The sequence below is a fragment of the Tursiops truncatus genome, chromosome 18 (assembly GCF_011762595.2).
Source record: "Tursiops truncatus isolate mTurTru1 chromosome 18, mTurTru1.mat.Y, whole genome shotgun sequence".
NCBI classification, from domain to species: Eukaryota; Metazoa; Chordata; class Mammalia; order Artiodactyla; family Delphinidae; genus Tursiops; species Tursiops truncatus.
In genome coordinates this window covers 52,093,889-52,112,043 of record NC_047051.1, presented here as the reverse complement: position 1 = coordinate 52,112,043, position 18,155 = coordinate 52,093,889, and the positions used below count along the sequence as shown (strand labels likewise).

The 18,155-nt window shown below is 34.0% G+C and overlaps 1 protein-coding gene across 3 annotated transcripts in view; it reads right to left on the bottom strand.

Moving 5' to 3' along the window:
• Positions 1-1,362: 1,362 nt before the first annotated feature.
• The window catches only part of NDFIP2 (Nedd4 family interacting protein 2), a 65,805-nt gene continuing 49,012 nt past the window's right edge, over positions 1,363-18,155 (bottom strand). Inside the window, exons 5-8 of one of the 3 annotated variants that reach the window (XM_019921072.3) lie at positions 15,105-15,229; positions 10,093-10,159; positions 7,288-7,393; positions 1,363-1,749 (exon numbers count right to left, since the gene is read on the bottom strand). In XM_019921072.3, the coding sequence (XP_019776631.1) occupies positions 7,290-7,393; positions 10,093-10,159; positions 15,105-15,229 (296 nt within the window). In that variant the 3' untranslated portion in view covers positions 1,363-1,749; positions 7,288-7,289. Of the gene's footprint in view, positions 1,750-4,336; positions 5,878-6,394; positions 7,014-7,287; positions 7,394-10,092; positions 10,160-15,104; positions 15,230-18,155 lie in introns of those variants that run through there. The other 2 variants (XM_004324373.4, XM_019921073.3) reach the window with 2 other exon arrangements.

Genomic DNA, 18,155 nt, shown 5'->3' with positions numbered 1-18,155 from the left:
ACGTGTGTGCGCTTCCTCTGCCCCACCAGTTGGAGCGCTTCCACTCTTTGCATAACTGGGCCCCTTAAAATCAATGGTCATCTAGGCAACTGTTGCTTTAATTCCACTTGCCACAGAGGAGATACAGGGAGCCAGCACTCGATCAACGTGATGCTACTATAATCACCCTTTCCAAAGGGACTGGCAGATAAAATGCCCACATCAGGCAAGGGCTTACTTCAGGTCCTGGAGGCATTTGCTAACACTAACTGGCAGCCCAGTCAGCAAACACACTGAGCCGAAAGATGTAGTGTCTACCTTTTTCTTTGGCATAAATCTCACCTAATCCTCAGGTACATATTGTGCTTCCCAACAAACAGATGGGAAAACTGAGATGTGTCGGTTAAGCAAATTGCCTGAGCTTGCATGAGAGCTGGTATTTGAGTCCGGGGGTAATCTAGCTCTAAAACCCAGTCTTTCTGTTACACGAAGCTCCCTCTCTTAGTCATCCACAGGCTCCTCAAGGATAGAGCAGGGAAGATACTAGTGGAAAAACATTATACTTTTTTGAGGCGAGAAAAATCAACTATATGGTAATTAATCCAATTCTGCTCGCTTTACAGGATTATGGAGAAAGTAACTGCCTTCTCAGCACAAACAGTTCTATTCTGTCCCAACGCTCCCACACTGCCCTGCAGATACAGCCCTGCGGAGAGCCACGCTGTGTGTTTAAAGGCAGGAAAACCAGAAGGCTCTCAGTGAGAGAGGTCATGAAGCAAGAACTCCAGAAATGCTCATTAACCGTTTGAGATCTGTATTACGTGCCTTTTCCTTGCCCTGCAAAGTCTGACTTATGTCTTGATCCTAACACTTGTAACTTCCTATCACTTGTACACAAGGAGATAGATATAGAGAGAAACACATGATAAGAGAGGCATCAGCAGGACTACTAGACCAAAATCCACAACTTCAAACTATGGGAAGGAAATGTGCTGTCACAGGGCAGATGTATTGCACTGGAACCTCTGGAAATTGAGGCTGGGATGTTAATTTCCCCCCAATTCCCAGTTGACTATAATGCACCATATTGAATAACAATCACAGCTCTAGAGATATTCAAAGAATCATTCAATCAAAAATTCACCTCTGGAGATCCTGTAGAATTAGGGATATGTACGACCCAGCTGTCTCTTAAAAGTTCATAACTCTCAGCTGAAAATGGTATTTAAGGTGAGGGTTTCAGCCATTTTGGCGAGTTACTCAGTTTTTCTGGGTCTTTCCCACGTATACATGTTATTAAACTTTTGTTTGATTTTATCCCGTTTGAAAAAAGAAGGTTCATAAACCTCAGTGAACTGACGCTTTCCACAGTCTCATCATTTTAAAAATCTGGATTTAGGAAGTGATATTTCACACTTTATTATATTAGAATGAGTGGTCACCAATGCTTGCCAGCAATTAAGGGTCTTTAGGTCTTCTCTCTGAATGAATAAAATGGGAATTAAAGGTTTACAGCCCAAATGCCATAGTTAGTCAAACCAAATCACTATGCAGGAATTTACATGGCTGAGAAAACTAAGTTTGATGGAAACGAAATAACATATTTCCACACTAGGGATTTATGCACAAGTACAGTTCTTATACCTCTGAAGAGTTCATCTTTCCAACAAGGTTATTTGTTACTTTTCACATTCTGAGTCCTCCAGATTGCTTCTGAGCTTTGGGCAAACTTTTGTTGTACTTGCTGATCTCACTATGCTTCTGGTAAAGCTAAAAGAAGAAAAGAAACTGCTTTAAGGAAGGATAGTCTGTGGCCCTTCTCGCTGTCACTAAAGGTAAAGCACTGATTTAATTAAAACAAACACGAAGGAGTAGGAAAGTAATAAAGTGGGTTTGTTTGTTCTTTTTGTTTTGCAAGCTTGAGAGGAAAACCACCTCCAAGATTATGTGAACCAGTGTGTGATCTGGGCTTGCTATAACCTCAGCTGTTAAAGGGGCAATAACCCTATCTCTTCCCTATTTAGCTGCTGAATTTTTTTTTAATGGTTTCCATGAAAACTAAGTGGGTTTTTTAGAAGCAGGTAGCTTAATCTCTCAAAACAAAAACAAACAAAAAAAAGAAAGGTAAGTTGAAAACATCAAGAAAGAAAAGTGAAAACAAGCAAACATGTTGAGTTCAAAATAAACATTTTCTTTTTAACTGCTTAACTTTTACGAAGTATGGAATGAGCTTTTTCTGTTTTTCTAAATAATTTTAGGGAAGGTTGCATTTTAGGCCATATGTCCCAAATAAGAACACACACCCATAAGCAGGTCTGATCTATGGTGACGACTAATCTTTTGCAAAGTAGAAAGAAACATAAATTATCTTCATAAAGCTGATGCTTTTGCATTTATTAAAATTAAACTGCAATCTATCTCCCAACATACAAATTACTGTGACAAGTTAAATGATGTTCCCACATTCCAACCTAATTCCATGCCAGTTGTTTTCATGTAACATAAGTTTGATCATATAAACATTTTGTGAGGCCAAGGTGGCGATAATATATTGTGAATCAAACTGATTTTGAAAAACATGCATGACAGGTTCACATTTCCACATTTACTGAACTTTATTAACACATATAAAACATGTTTTATATATGGGCAAGGACATTCAATACTAAATGGCACATTATCCTCTAACAGTTGAACTTTATCAAGAATGAGGTTTTAGAATATAATACACTAATATTTCATGACTATTTGAAGAATTAAATAGCAAACAATTAAAATAACAATTAACAGCAGTTTAAACATACAAAAAGCTCACTGTTTACTATTGACCATAAGCGGAATCATTCCAATACAACTTCTATTTAAAAAAAAAAAAAAAAAAGGAAAAAAAAAATAGTACCATGTCTGTTCTACAGGCCAAAAAAACGGGTGTCTAGGCAGGGCTGATTAGGTGACTCCTGCCCTAATACTGCAGTTACTTCTCTCAAAGGGCAGTGGGTTTAGGCAGTCACTTCTCAGCACAGTGTAGAGTTATATACAGGGTGATCATATAATTTCTCCTCCAAATTAGGACACTTATGAGAGAGGAGGCACTACATAAGGTGAGGAAATAGGAATAACCAGATCTGTTATGAGCAAACTCAGGATATATATGTCACTCTAGTTAAATACAGTATCAGATGCACTATCATTACCTTTGTGCTTTTGGGGACAGTATAGACCAGTTGAAAAAAATTATATTAAATTAAGAAACCCTGAATTTTTCTCCAACTGGACTTTCTGAACTCCACTTTTCCTGTCTTCAGAGGTTTTGCTGGAAATATTAGTGATTATTATCTTAACAGGTTAAAATTTATGAACTTCAAAGGCATGGGATATAGCTTATAGACTCAAAAGGCTAGAGATTAGTATTTTTTTCTGTTAAAAAGAGATTTTCATTTTAACCAACTATAATAGAATTTGTCTTTTAATTTCTAAGATGTATCCTGAACACACTATATAGAAAATGTATTTTTACCTTAAATTCAGTTTACTTCATAAAAACATAAAAATGGATTTTTCTGGCCATAACTAGCTTATTCAAATATAATAGAAATAATGTAATATATTTTTTGTATTAACTTCCGAGCTCCAGTTCACACTCATTCAAAAATTGTTTATAGACACCCTAACAAGGATTTTGATTTTCAATCTTTAAGGCAGGGTGCAAAGGCAATTAAGTATCTCCAAAACACAACAGCAGCTATTCTGTCCAAGCTCACAGGAAATGAAGGGAAGTATGTAGGATCTGATAAATCCAGAAGAGAATGTTGTTTTTTAAAATAATATTCTGATTCTCCTGATTGGATGATGAGATTTAAGACTACCAATGAATTGTACCAATTAAAGAGGATCAGGTAACATCACACTTGAATCTTACAGATTTGGGGGGGGGAAAAAATCAAAACAAAAAGTGAAGTTTTGACATTGGGTCAACATCCACATGCAGAAACTAAGTATTAACGCCACAGAAACAAAAATAAAATTTTAATAAATTGATGTATGATAGATGATCTAGATATTTTAACTTACTATGTATCATAGCTTAATTTCATTAAAAACTATTACAAAGAACAAAGTACAGGTCTACAGGAAAATTAATGTGCAATAAAGAGACCTAGCACGAGTTCACATTTCTTCTAAGTAAATTTTAACTTTAATTAATTTCCAAATCAGGCAACTAAATCAAACATTTTGTTTCTTTACCCCAGGCTATTGTTTTACTTCAATGGGTGTAACACAGGTACTTTAACAAACAATAAAAATTCTAGCAGGGGAGGAGAATAAATGAGGGAAAACAAGAAAATAGGAGGCTCAATTAGCAAAACAAAACATGTTTTATTTATCAAAGACAATGAAATAAATCAGAAAATACAGAGAAATACAAAAAAAGTTATAAAGCGTAATAAATTTTATTTTTTCAGAAATGGAAAAATGACCCTGAATAGTTTTAGATGTATCTTTTAGTAGTCAGTGTCTAATAATAAACAAGCAATATATTTTATATGTTCTATATAGGTGTATCAACTGATTTTTAAGTTTAAAAGATAATTCCCATCATTTTTAATGTTGCATTTCAAAAGCAAAGATATAACTGAAGAGAAAACAGATGAGACATAAAATGATTTGTAAAATGTAGTAGCTTATGAATGTAAAATAGATTCCAGTTGTAATAATATTCACACACACTCTCGCAACACACTCACACCCCTATGTTCCACAGACACATTTCCATAACTTGAAAACAGATATTTCACATATCTCAATTCAGGAAATGATTTTTACAAGTTAATCCTACAATCAGAAAGCAAGAAGCTATTAAAAGCACAAGTTTTTATTTGCTAAATTAAACTAAACATCTAAAGGAAAAAATATTACAATGATATTTAAAGATACTTTTTATTGGCTTTTTAAAAGACAAAATGCAAATGAGAGTATCTTATTCAGAAAATTAATTTTCAAAAATGTCTTAAATGAAATAAATATACTATCTAATACAATCTCTTCCTGCAAGAATCTCTAAGATGAACAATGCTAAAAACCAAACTTCTCATTTGAGAAACCCTAAAACTGTCAAGTCCCTTTAAAAAAAAAAAAAAAAAAAAGATTTTCTTATAAAGGACATGTGGCATACCCACATTTTCTTAAAATTTGTCCTAAAACTATCTTTAACACCCAAATTTTCTATATATATTAAGTTCACTTAATTTAAAATGAATGAAGAGATATCTATCTAGACACAATTTCTAAGAAAAAGATGCAGAAGGTAATTTATGCATGGTTATTTACAGAAAGTTTTGCTAAATAATGATGTAAATATTGGTTCAACAATCTGACAAAGCCTAATAATCAGCACTGCAGGTTTCAAAAAACTTTATATATAACAAAGGATGTTTCAAGTGTAGAGTTACTAGATAAATCTAAGAGCCAGAAACTAAAGTATTTGACATGGTTAATAGTTTCATTTTTATTATGTTAAATGTCAGGTCAGAAGTCAATGGCATTTACACGCTGGAAGACTGTTTATCATTCAACTCTTTCAATTATATCAAACACTGATTAATCAAATGTGACTGCACTTTACTGCTCCCACTTTATGGTTTCTTTCAAGTATACCCAAATCTTTTAAATGGGCACATATGCAACTGTGCAAAACAAATGAAATATAAATATTTAAGAGAATGAACAGAAATGGCTTTTAAGCATAAACCACTCTGCCATTCAGTTATGAAGCTCTATCTTTTCCTCACTAATTTGTCTTCTGCTTTTAGTAGTCTTCTATCTTATTAAAGTTGCAGGTTTACAGACGATCTGGAAATTTCACATTGATACAAGAAAGGAATGTCTGGTCGATGCAGTCTAGGGACAAAAAGAATTAGCCTTAAAATGTATTAAGTTGCAATTATCTGAACGACAGCATAATGAAAACCGATCTTATAAGCAGTATTACATCAAGTATATAATATCCTTTTGATAAGAATGACATAAGGTAGCATATATCAAAATATATTCTAAAGTTTAGGCTTCTAACCATCTAGAAAATATTTACATTAGAGTTTAAACTCTTGAAAATGCAAACAAGGTAATCACACTGAATATTCACAGAATATCATTTAAGTTAGTAAAATTACTTTGCCTTTTATCTTACAGGTAATGCCGACAAACTCTTAAGGTCACTGCTTGTAAAGACATTTTACCAGTTAAAGAGAAAATGTGACATCTTCTAGGGGTAGGAAGAAACCTTAGTGGAACATTTAAAGTGATATTTAAATATAATCCAGAAATGCAATTGTAATCATTGTTCTCTTCAGCAGAAATAAGTAAATCATGTCAGCTTACGTAAAACTCATATAAGCATAAAATTTAAGCAACCAAATCACAAACCATACAATTTATTTATACTTAAGTCATAGCAACTTGAAGCATTTTGTACTTAAAGATACATCCAGAAGTTAAGTGTTTTAGTAGACATTTTGCTTATGCGGTTCAACTACTTTAAAAGTTCAAATCAATGAAGTGTATGGTACTTGCTTTAAAAGTATCAATAGTATAGCGAGTAGAGATATGAGGTCTCTTCATGTGAAGATCTACTAGCTGCACAATAAATAAATGCCTTTACTATAGACACAGCCTCCAGAAACTCACTGGATAACCAGTAAGACAACCTCTGCTCATTTCTTTATATTCCCATTTATTCAAGTTGCAGCCTTGGTTGTTGATACAAACTGGCACACATTAAGAAAATAGTAACAAAGCTCCTATTTTCTTCACACAACTCTTATTCATTGATCCAGTTTGTTAAGATCAGTGCATGGCAAGTTGCTTTTCAATCAGATTTGTTTTTTTGTTTGTTTTATCCACCAGATATCTATGTGAATTTCACACTGTTTTATGCAAAATGCCCATTCTCTCTGTGTAAGTGCTTTGTCATATTTTGTTTTTCAAGCTTTCAAATGCTGTGCTGGTGGTTACTTCGTATACATCCTGTGGTCAAGCTTTAAAAAGAAATTTAAAAGTCTGATTTAAAGTTTCAGTTTACTCATAATACATTTTTAAAAATTAAAATGTATGAAATTCAATTTTTAAAATGGAAGTTATCTTAAAAGTTCACAACTTCTTAAATTTCAGTAAGTGACTGTTAACAGTATAAAAATCTATTAAATATGCTGAATTTGAGTAAACAACATGAGTACACATTAAGCATTTAATATGCATCTGGTGAATTTGAATACAAAAGGAATAAACAATTAATATATTAATATTTCTTACCTCTATAATAAGAAGAAATATCTTGTTCTATGAGCAGCTGCCATGCTTTCAGACATGTTTCTGACTTTTAGATAATTAACAAATCCTCTGAAGAAAAGAAGCAGGCCTGAGAAGGTTGAAATAATACAGATATGTTATGTTCTTACACAGAAAGGGGACACAATACATTTTAGATAGACAATTATAAACAAGATCCTCTTGGTCTAAGGAATTTAACATGTAGGATTACAGTCATTCCATAATATATTTTACATTATAATGACAAATCTATTGTAAGGAAATATAATAAAATTTAACTGCCACCCCCAAATTCTTTCAATTTGTTACACCTAGATGTATCTAAAGTAAAGTAAATCCAGCCAGGAAATCCAAAATTACACAAAAATACACACTTACTAAATTATTTCTTAAAAAGCAAAGCTACCTAATGCATTTAAACTGATTCAACTCATAGAAGTCCCATTTTATACCAAACTTTTTAATTACTATAACTACTAAGCAAACTAAGACATATTTACTGATATAAAGTATTCAAGAGAGAACATATGCATGTAATTGCTAACAATTGTGGGATAAAACCAATAACAAGCCTGTCTAGCAAGATCAGGTGCCTGTCATCTGCAAGATTTGTATTTAGAGATATGTGCATTATGTAAATAATTTACTTATTAGTTATTATTTTCAAGTAATAAAAGACTAATTTATAATAAAAATTAAGTTGAGAAAAATCAAGAAAGAAGACTTTGGAAGCAGCCACTAGTGATTTCTTAAATGATTTGAGATGTATCTTCTATCTATCTCAGTGTTCTCCTCTGTAAAATAGTATTTTTAAATAATAATCATTTACATTAATAATCATTTATAATAATCACAGGTATCTTTAGTAATCAATTAAACAAAGCCTGTGAAATGCTTCAAAGTTTCAGGTGAAAAATATTAGCTAAGTATAAAAAGCATTACCATTATTAGTAGAGCTAAGTCTTTGATATACTTAAGCATACAATTCTAAGGGCAACATTTATTGACTCCAGTAAATTTTTAACTAGGTAATGGTGGGCGGGAGGGCAGGGACCAAAAGATATGTACGCATGCAACTTTCCTCACCAGGAGGAAGAGTCTGTCAATTTAAAATGTAAAGTCTCAACTCAAATTTGTAACCCAATTCTAAGACAATAATCGAAGCACTAAAATAAGAAGCATGGTTATAATAAATTAGAAAGGAAAGATAGAAGAGATATACAAATAATGACTTAAACAAGTGGTATAAGTTTCACCTAAATCTGATCCCATCTGCTTCCCATATCCTCTTTCCACTTGTGACCCCCACTCTGAATTCTCCCCTCATGCCCTTCCAGATGCTGTTCAAAGATAATGATATTGTGATCCAAACATAAAAGTACTACTGAAAAATGTACACCAAAATTATTTGTGAAATCCTTTCTTTTGTCTATGAAGCTGCTGATTCTAAGACATATTTTGTTCTGCTCAGGCATTTTCCAAAATAAGCCAATTCACATCTAGAAACCGATCACTCAGCAGCTATTGTTTCTCAGCATTCTATGATGTGCTCAACACTCTTCTGAGTATTATGTGAGAGGAACATTTTGATCATGAATTAAGTTTTCACATTCCCCTAAATGCTAGATTATGGCTCTGATATGGAACTGGGGCTGCCCTCTGCATTCTACTCTGTCTCACAGTTGCCTTCCGAAGGCTCCTCAATCCGCTAATAATATTTATAAGCAAGTATCTCATTCAATATGCTTAAATACCTAAAAGACTTTATCAATTTTTTCACTTTTACGGAAGAAACTCAATAATGAGCACAGAATCAGTCAGAAAACAATTACCAATACAAAAAACTGGCTAAACTTTTGTACAAGTCTGCCTCCCCAACAAAATCACAACATTAGAATAATTTCATTATAATTATTAGAGAAACAATCTAGGATTTTTAGTGACCTTAACCGACCACTAAGATTTTGTTTCCCCAAAGATCCAAAAGATGCAACAGCAGGACTAAATATAAACTCAAGGAGAACACTGCCACCTACTGAAATGCTATTTTCTGGTATAATTATGTTACTAGAGAAATGTGGGCTCTTAAACCTAAAAAGAAACAAAATGTATTCTTCATGTCGGTAAATAAATTTGAAATGTGGATTAAAGGTATCATGTGATTTTAAGATTAACTTAATTATCATATATCTAAAGAGGAAAACACAAGGGATTGGAAATCGGAAATCCATAAAATTCCTCAATATTAATAAAAGACATGCATGGTAAGAAGAAAACTCAACAGAAGTACTGTGATCATTAGGCATGAAGCCTTTCCTTATGCCTGACTGATTAATGATTAATGCAGGGTACACTTCCAAAGTGTAAAGAATGTTTCAATGATCCAAAAATAAAAGAATGGACAGAATATCCAACTATCCTCCTCTCAACACTTCCTACGATCATTAAAAGAAAATTATGCATGTATATTTTCCAAAATAAATGCTGAAGGTAACTATTTTTTAATCATTTTAGGATTTTCAAGTTTTGTAGGATTGACTTATCATTCAACCACTGATTCTTTAAATTGACAGGCTCTGAATTTTAAATCAGAAATCCAGAATGCTACATAGAATTATCTGAATAGCAAAGATGATATAAGTGTTTGGATATGAGAATTTTACAACAGAAAAAATTTTTTCCACATAAATTATAAAACAGTATATTTACATCTCACATTTTTAGGAAACATCAAAGTTAAACTAAATGCAAATTAGTCATACTGAAATGCATTAAGAATAAACTTACCAAGTACAAGAAATATCCACCAAAGCCAATACTGTCCATTGAAATATCCAGTAAAATAATCAGAAAACTGTGGAGTGAACATAAATATATTAACCGTATTTGTGTACCTAAATTTGAAAATCATAAGTCTTAGTTTCAGAATGATTTACCTCAAATAATCTTTAGCACTTAAAACAGCACAAAAAGAAAAACAGAAAAGAAAAAAATACTTAATGACATACACATATAATTATTTGAGAAAAAATAACAGCAAACACACTTATGCAAAATCTTTTAGAAACAAAAAATAGTTTCAAACTGCTTGTAAAGAAGAAAGATAAGTGCTATATATCTGAATCCAACATTTTCTCATTAAGGAGTTCACATGTCAGTTCTTTTTTCATAATCTCTCAAAGCCACAACTACCATCCCAAACACACTACAGCAACCTGCTGCTTTAGATATTAACACCAAAAGCCACATTAGTTTAATCTTATCAGATGGGGATGTTCTGCTGACCTCTAAAAAGAAGAGCTTTTGACCTTCTATACACCCCCTACTGTTAATCACTGCCAAGAATACTAGGCACATAAAGACCCCCAACTCATTAGAGTCTTTTTATTTTCAAACTAGATGCTCCAGCATTCATTTCCCAACAGTGAGCTGAGAACAGCGAAATGAACCTTGAAGCGGCATTTCAACAGTTCCTATTAGTGGCCGTGGTAGGCAGTTTATATTCTCTGTGAAGTGAGGATATGAACAGGCAGACGGAAGGCAGGGTTTGATGATATTGGACACAGGTATCTTTTTCTTGATTAGACTAGGGACATGATGATTTATTATCTTCGAAAAGTTTTCTTTTTAAATCAGTCTAATATTCCTGCTTATTTAATCTACTCTGTTTCCATTGGTCTCTGAACCGAATCTGATTTAACTAAAAATGAGTTTGTTAAATGCAGATTTGTCCTCAGATGTATCTATCTCCAACTTTATAGGTTATTATTTCCAACTATTCATTGGTAATTTCCATAAAAGCTTAAAAATCTTATAGGTGTGGTTATAACAAAAACGCTTACAAATTGTAATGTTACTAGTGAGGAAGTATATCCACTAAAGGTTATCTAAATCTGTTTTTAAAAGCTTTTAAATTATTCTCACAGGAAGTATTTACAATATATGAACCATGATCTAGGTTCTCAGCTTAGAGTTTTAGAAATTACAAAGATTAGAGATTTCAGAGTACCATCATAGATGCAAATCCCACATACTCCTACACCTTTAAAATATGTACAATAAAGGGAGAACTAGAAAATTGTGGGAATATAGCTTGTAAAGTAGTAAAGCACTACACTACTTTTTAATCAAATGATTAATAATTAGAAATAAAAGGTTTTCATACAGGTTTTAGAGATTATAAGAACAAAAGGAATAAAGAACCTAAGCAATACATTTTTAACTTTCTAATTTTTAAATATATTTAAAAATATATTTCTAATATTTAAAATATATTTAATATATAATATTACCCGACAAGAGGCAACCAGAAAAGAACAATGTCATTCTTCACCAAAAATACGAACCTGCAGCTATTCTTTATTTATTCCCAAGTGAAGAATAGAATTACCTTCACTTTGAAGTCAAAGAGAAAAACTCACCATGTAAAAAGGATAAACTAATAAGCTTTGGGGTTCATTACTAAGTTGTCAAGTGTTTCAAAATACTAAAAGTCATAGGGTTGAGCCAAGCTGTGTTTTTGGTTTTTTTAAAATAACTAAATAACTCATGTTGACTGGTCAACCGCAGGCTGCAGAAATCAAATTTTGGAAAATAAATTAACCAACAATAAGAATTTATCTGATTTAAATTTGACAAAAAAAAATTCATCTGATTTTATTTTATTAATATGACACCAGTATTTTATTGTTTACATCCTGTCTACTTTCTAAAAGACTTGTCAGTTTTTAATAAAATATATATGACTTTTAAAACAAATAATAGAAACATCAAAAGTCTTAAAAATAATATCAGAATCTGGGCTAAAGATATTTACACTAAATATGAGGTTCACAGCAGCTCAGAAACAAAAAGAAAAGCAGCAGTTAATTTATAAATTGCTTATTATCTAATAAAAGGAAACACCAGGCTTTCAGGAGAAAATCTTTCTCTCAGCATTGAACTACAAGGGAAACTTATTGCCTTAAGCATTATAATAAAAGTCAAAGTACAGTGTTACAGAGGCAGTAGAGAATTAGGAGAAGAGGCACTGAACTGAAATCAAGCTAGATCCAAATCCACATACAAACTGTGGGACACTGAGCAAGTTATTAGACTTTTTATTCTTAGTTTCATCATCAATAAAATGGCTGGCTTGTCTCCAGCATCACTGATACAGACAGGGTTAAAGAATTTAGTGCCTGTAATGAATTATGACTGGAACATAGTAAGTACTCACTGAATGGTGGCTACTGTTATTTTATAACAAAAGATTTTTTTTTTTTGGTACGTGGGCCTCTCACTGTTGTGGCCTCTCCCACTGCGGAGCACAGGCTCCAGACGCGCAGGCTCAGCGGCCATGGCTCACGGGCCCAGCCGCTCCGCGGCATGTGGGATCCTCCCGGACCGGGGCACGAACTCGTGTCCCCTGCATTGGCAGGAGGACTCTCAACCACTGCGCCACCAGGGAAGCCCTATAACAAAAGATTTTTTAAAATCTTTCTCTTATATCAATTCTCAATATACACTACAGGTATAATATTAACCTTAACTCAGTAAAGGTATTTTAAAAGGAAACTCAACAGTCCCAGTGATTAAACTTGACACTCTTATATACCTTACAAAACGTTGAGAAACTCCAGTCTTTGAATTTAAGGTCCCCATCTTATCACAGTGACTGGAGTTGATTACTAGACAATCTAACCCCTTCTCAACCTGGGATTCTAAGAGAGAATTAGGCCCTAATATCCTAGAGGCAAAGGTTGCATATAATGCACTAATTTCTTTTTTATGAATGTAGAATGATACTAGCAATTCAATAACTTTAGGAGAATTGAGAAAATCAAATCATTTTCTGTGTTCTGTGACTCAGACAAGAAATCTCATTTGAATAATTGTAATTAATTCTATTACTAACATAACCAAGGTTGGACATTACCTAGTTCCAACTCTTTCGAGATTTTCTAGTAATAACTTCTGCAAAGGCAGGGGCTGTCTCTTTATCTCTGCATGCCCCATAACACCTAACAGATTTATGCTAATGGTGGGAACCCACTCTACATTTTTTAAATGAAATTGAAACAAGTAATTGCCAGGGGGGCAGTTCTTACAATGGCTCAGGTTTTAATCACCTTAGAAGAAGCCAGTCCACAGGTCCCACCAAGAATCAACTGTTTAATAACCAAATCCTATAATCTAGTCTGAACAGAGACAGGGTATGAGAAGATTACTGAAACCCTGGGAAGTAATAAAATAAGTTTAAAAATAATGAAGAAACACATAAAATTCAAAGTTTTAATATTTTTATAATGGGTAATTTTTTAAATCTATTTGACAATGTAGGTGCATAACTGAAGTGTGTGAAGCACTTAATAAAAGCCGACATATTAGTATATGATTCTACTGAAAATTTCAGGAGGACTTGACTCATTCAACTAGAAATCAATGTTTAAATATATATGATTTGTAGAAAGTATGTATTTTATTAGTTGTATATAGCATTTAAATGTGTGGGTAACTTTTAAGAAGAGTTATTAATTAACAAAGCCACTTTCCTAGCCTTACCTAAAGAAATCAGGAGAAAAGCTTTGTAAAAAGGAGCCAAAAGGGGCCTTCAAGAGGCAAAGGAAAAGAGCTGGGGGAAGATTATGTTAACAATACTACTGCCTGTACAACGGGTACAAAAAATTATTCGGGGGCTAGAAAAGCTGTTGAGATAGGAGAAAGAAAAGGACTTCTTGTTATCTCCCTACACATTACCTCGTAAATGATACGAGATAGACAGAGGGTGATTTCCAGGAACAACAGGAAAATGAGAAGAAAGGCTTAGAAGGAATGTAAAGGAAAAAAAGATGAGTTCTTATAACCACCTCAAAGGCCTGTACTGTACTTTTTTAGCTCTTAATGTTACCAAAAAAGAAAAAATAAAAATAAAAAAGAAACAGTGAGAATATATTTAAGTCCATGATAATTTCACTAACCAATGGAAATTTTTATGTTTTAAAACTGATTTTAGGCAGACCTACACTATATCACAATAGTGGCAGCCATGATTTACTGAGCACATATACTTGTGCAGCAACTGAGCAAGGTACTCTCAATATGTCATGTTCATGCCTCACAAAAATACTGAATGGCAGCTATTATCAGCTTACCATGAAGAAACTAATGCTCAGAACAATTTAAAAACTTAAAGTCAGAACATTGATATACAAAAAGATGAGATTCAAACTCAGATTTATCCGATTTCAAAGTCCTTTCCACTTACTGAGGCTTCCCTGGTGGCGCAGTGGTTAAGAATCCACCTGCCAATGCAGGGGACACGGGTTCGAGCCCTGGTCCGGGATGATCCCACATGCTGCGGAGCAACTAAGCCCGTGTGCCACAACTACTGAGCCTGCGCTCTAGAGCCAGCGAGCCACAACTACTGAGCCCACGCGCCTAAAGCCCATGCTCCGTACCAAGAGAAGCCACCACAAGGAGAAGCCCACGCACCACAACAAAGAGTAGCCCCCGCTCACCACAACTAGAGAAAGCCCTCAGGCAGCAACAAAGACCCAACGCAGCCAAAAATAAATAAATTAATTAATTAAAAACAAACAAACAAAAATTTCTTTCCACATACTAACAAGCTCTCATATAATACAGTCATAAAATGTCCACACCACAGAGATCACTATGATAGTTAAGGATAGAAGTTAAGAATAAGTCTCAAAATAATTGAGCTCATATACACAAAATGAACATTTGTGAACCACACAGGAAATTTTATGTATTTTAATTTTAGAGACAAAAGTGATAGAGGCTATCAAGACACTCACCCTGACAATAAGGATCCATTTGATCAATGAAAGGCCAAATCCACAGATGGCACCATACCTTCCAGCTATGGTATTGGTGATACAGAAGGATAAACAAAATCCAAGCCAGTTGAAAATAAATGCCACTGAAAGCAAGAGAAATAATTCTTTTAAAGACCACACTTTGGAAACAAATTAACAGAGACATAATATAAACATCAATAATACTTCATAACTCAATGGAAACAGCAGTTCTTTCTCTTAATTCTGTACTAATTAAGTCTTGTTTATAGACTATAGTTTATCTTTTGCAAATGTATTAGTTATTTACTATACATTAACAAGTGGGTAAGCTTGGTTTCTTGTCAGTTTGGTCAACAAGAATCAATACCTTACAGCTTATCACCAAAAGGTGAAACTGCATTTTTTTTTCTTTTATACATACATTTGTTATTGAAGCTGCATTTTTAAACCAGTTAAAAATTAGATCACAATGTAGCTCCCATGTGATCCTACCCAAAAATTCTAGTCTAAGCCATCATCAGCCAGCCAAATTAAAAAGCAATATTAAAGATGAGCCGAATAAATTATAAACTATTGTTCCCAGAGCAGATACTGTTCATTGCCTTCTCTTCTTACCTAACAAAACCTGTTGTTCCCCTTCCCAGGAACCCACCGACCTCTAGAGCCTGTATTTTTAGGAAAGGCTGGACCCCATACTTAGCCCCCAAAGGTGAGTCCTGTCTGGGAAAATCACAGAAGGCCCAAATCCCTTGCCAGTGAATTTTTTTTTAATAGGACTTCTGAAAAACATTCTTAAAAACACAGCAAGGAGAGGGAAGATGGAATATAGGTAAAACAACAGTGGTTTTGAATTGATCATTGTTGAAGCTGGGAGATGGATACACAGATGTTTATTACACTCTTGTCTAGTTTGAGAATTTCTACAATGAAAGTTTTTTAAAAAGAATAGAAGAAAAGGCCCTTCTTCCACTGGGTATCACGTTTAACTGTAATGCCTGGAACTGCTGCAGGGAGCTTGCTATCAGCCTGAGGATTAAACCATCACTCCAAATAGTGGGGGAGTGAAGAAAACCGAAGTAAAGCAAAGCAGAGCCACAGCACTGATATGGTCTGTGCCTGAGGTCTGCTCATCCAGGGACTTCTTGTTTTGTGAGATAATCTCCTAACTATTTAAAACAGTTGAAGGGTTTTCTATTTCTCATAGCAGAAACCATTCTGACATAGGTCCTTGAGATATAATCAGAGTACCTTATTTACGTCCAAGACAGCAACATCATCAAAATAATAATAGTAATAATAATAAAACTAAAGATCAGTTTGAACCTAAATCTTGTTCAGTGCCCAGCCTCTTACCCTAAATATCTCCAACCAAGCCTCAGGGAGAATAAAGTAAATTACCTAGAGAAATTCTAGTTTTTCAGAATTCTAAAGACAAAGAGGAAACATTTTAGGATAAGTTTAAATGAAATGGCTATTTTTTCGAAGTAATGCCCCTACTCCTGTTAATTTCTTCCTTCCTAATACTTTCTAGTCGCAGCTTTTTTGATCATTTATGGGAAACTGTACTATATGGTGTGATAGTCAGAAAAATCAATTTTGAAATAAGAGACTCGTGTTTGAGTCACATCGTACTCACTCACTAGATATATGACCCTGGACTCACTGCTGACTTCTGTTGAGCCACAGTCCTCTGATCTTTAAGTACCTACTTCACAAGATTGATAAGAGGATTAAGTGAGAATGTAAAGAGCTTAAGCATAGTACAGAAGCTGGCACACGGTGACTGCTAAAAAAATGCTAGCCATCATCACTACCCATACAAAATGATCTCTTCACATTACAGACTAGGTCCCATCTTTCCTGCAAAACAACTTCAAGAGACACTACTATAAATAAAGCTTGTTTACTCTCTACCGTACTGTACAACAGAGATAGGATATTTCCATCATTGTAGAATAATCTATTGCACATAGCCACTCTGTATCAAACTGGCTAATATTTGTGTTAGGTTAGGGAAAGCACATAACAAAAAATAATTTTATATCTATTTAAACTAAAGAATTTATATTACCAAACAGCAGTAGAGATTCCCAACTGGTTGCTACCTATGTGTTAATGGCAGGCTGAGATATGTCTCTCCTCAGCCCTTAGGGCAGGCAGGTGAGGTCTGGGGCAGAGGACAGACTGCCACCAGTCCTGAGCACCTTACTCTTTTATCTCAGTGTGCTATAAACATTCTATCATTTTGCAAGCATGTCGTGTTGTTGAAACATAGGAGGCACTGATGGAGAAAACCCAAAACAGCAAACATTCCAAAAGTGTATTTTCACCTGAGTATGTGTATGTTTAGCTTTGGGGAAAAAATAATTTAAACACTGTCCAATTTCTTCAAAATCAGATTTACCAATATCTATTATATGTATCATTGTAGCCAAAAGAGAAATAAGATTCAAAAGAACAAAAAAGTAGTTAATGAGCCACCATGTTTTCTTTATGCTCTCCGCCAGCAGTATGAATTCCTATAAATTGTGCTCATGTGATATAATTTGTTATAGACTAAACTCTGTCCCCTCAAAATTCATAGATTAAAGCCCTGACCTCCAGTGTGACTGTATTTAGAGATAGTGCCTTTAGGGAGGTGGCTAAAATTAAATAAGGTTATAAGGGTGAAGCCCTAATACAATAGGATTGGTGTCCTTATAGGAAGAGGAATAGACACGAGAAAGCTCTCTCTCTCTGCACACATGTAGAGAAGAGGTCATGTGAGGACACCACAAGAAGACAGCCAACTGCAGGCCCAAAGAGAACCCTCACCAGAAACCAAATTTTCTGGCACCTTAATCTTGGACTTCTACCCTCCAGAACTGTGAGAAAATAAATTTTCATTGTTTAAGCCACCCAGACTGTGGTTTTTCGTTATGGCAGCCTGAATAGACAAATGCGTAACTTAATCATCTTTAATTGGTTTAAGCACTACAAAAACAGAGAAGTTGTGACTACTGAAGCATAAATAGATTCACTTTTTATGCCCCTTGGCCTACAAAATAG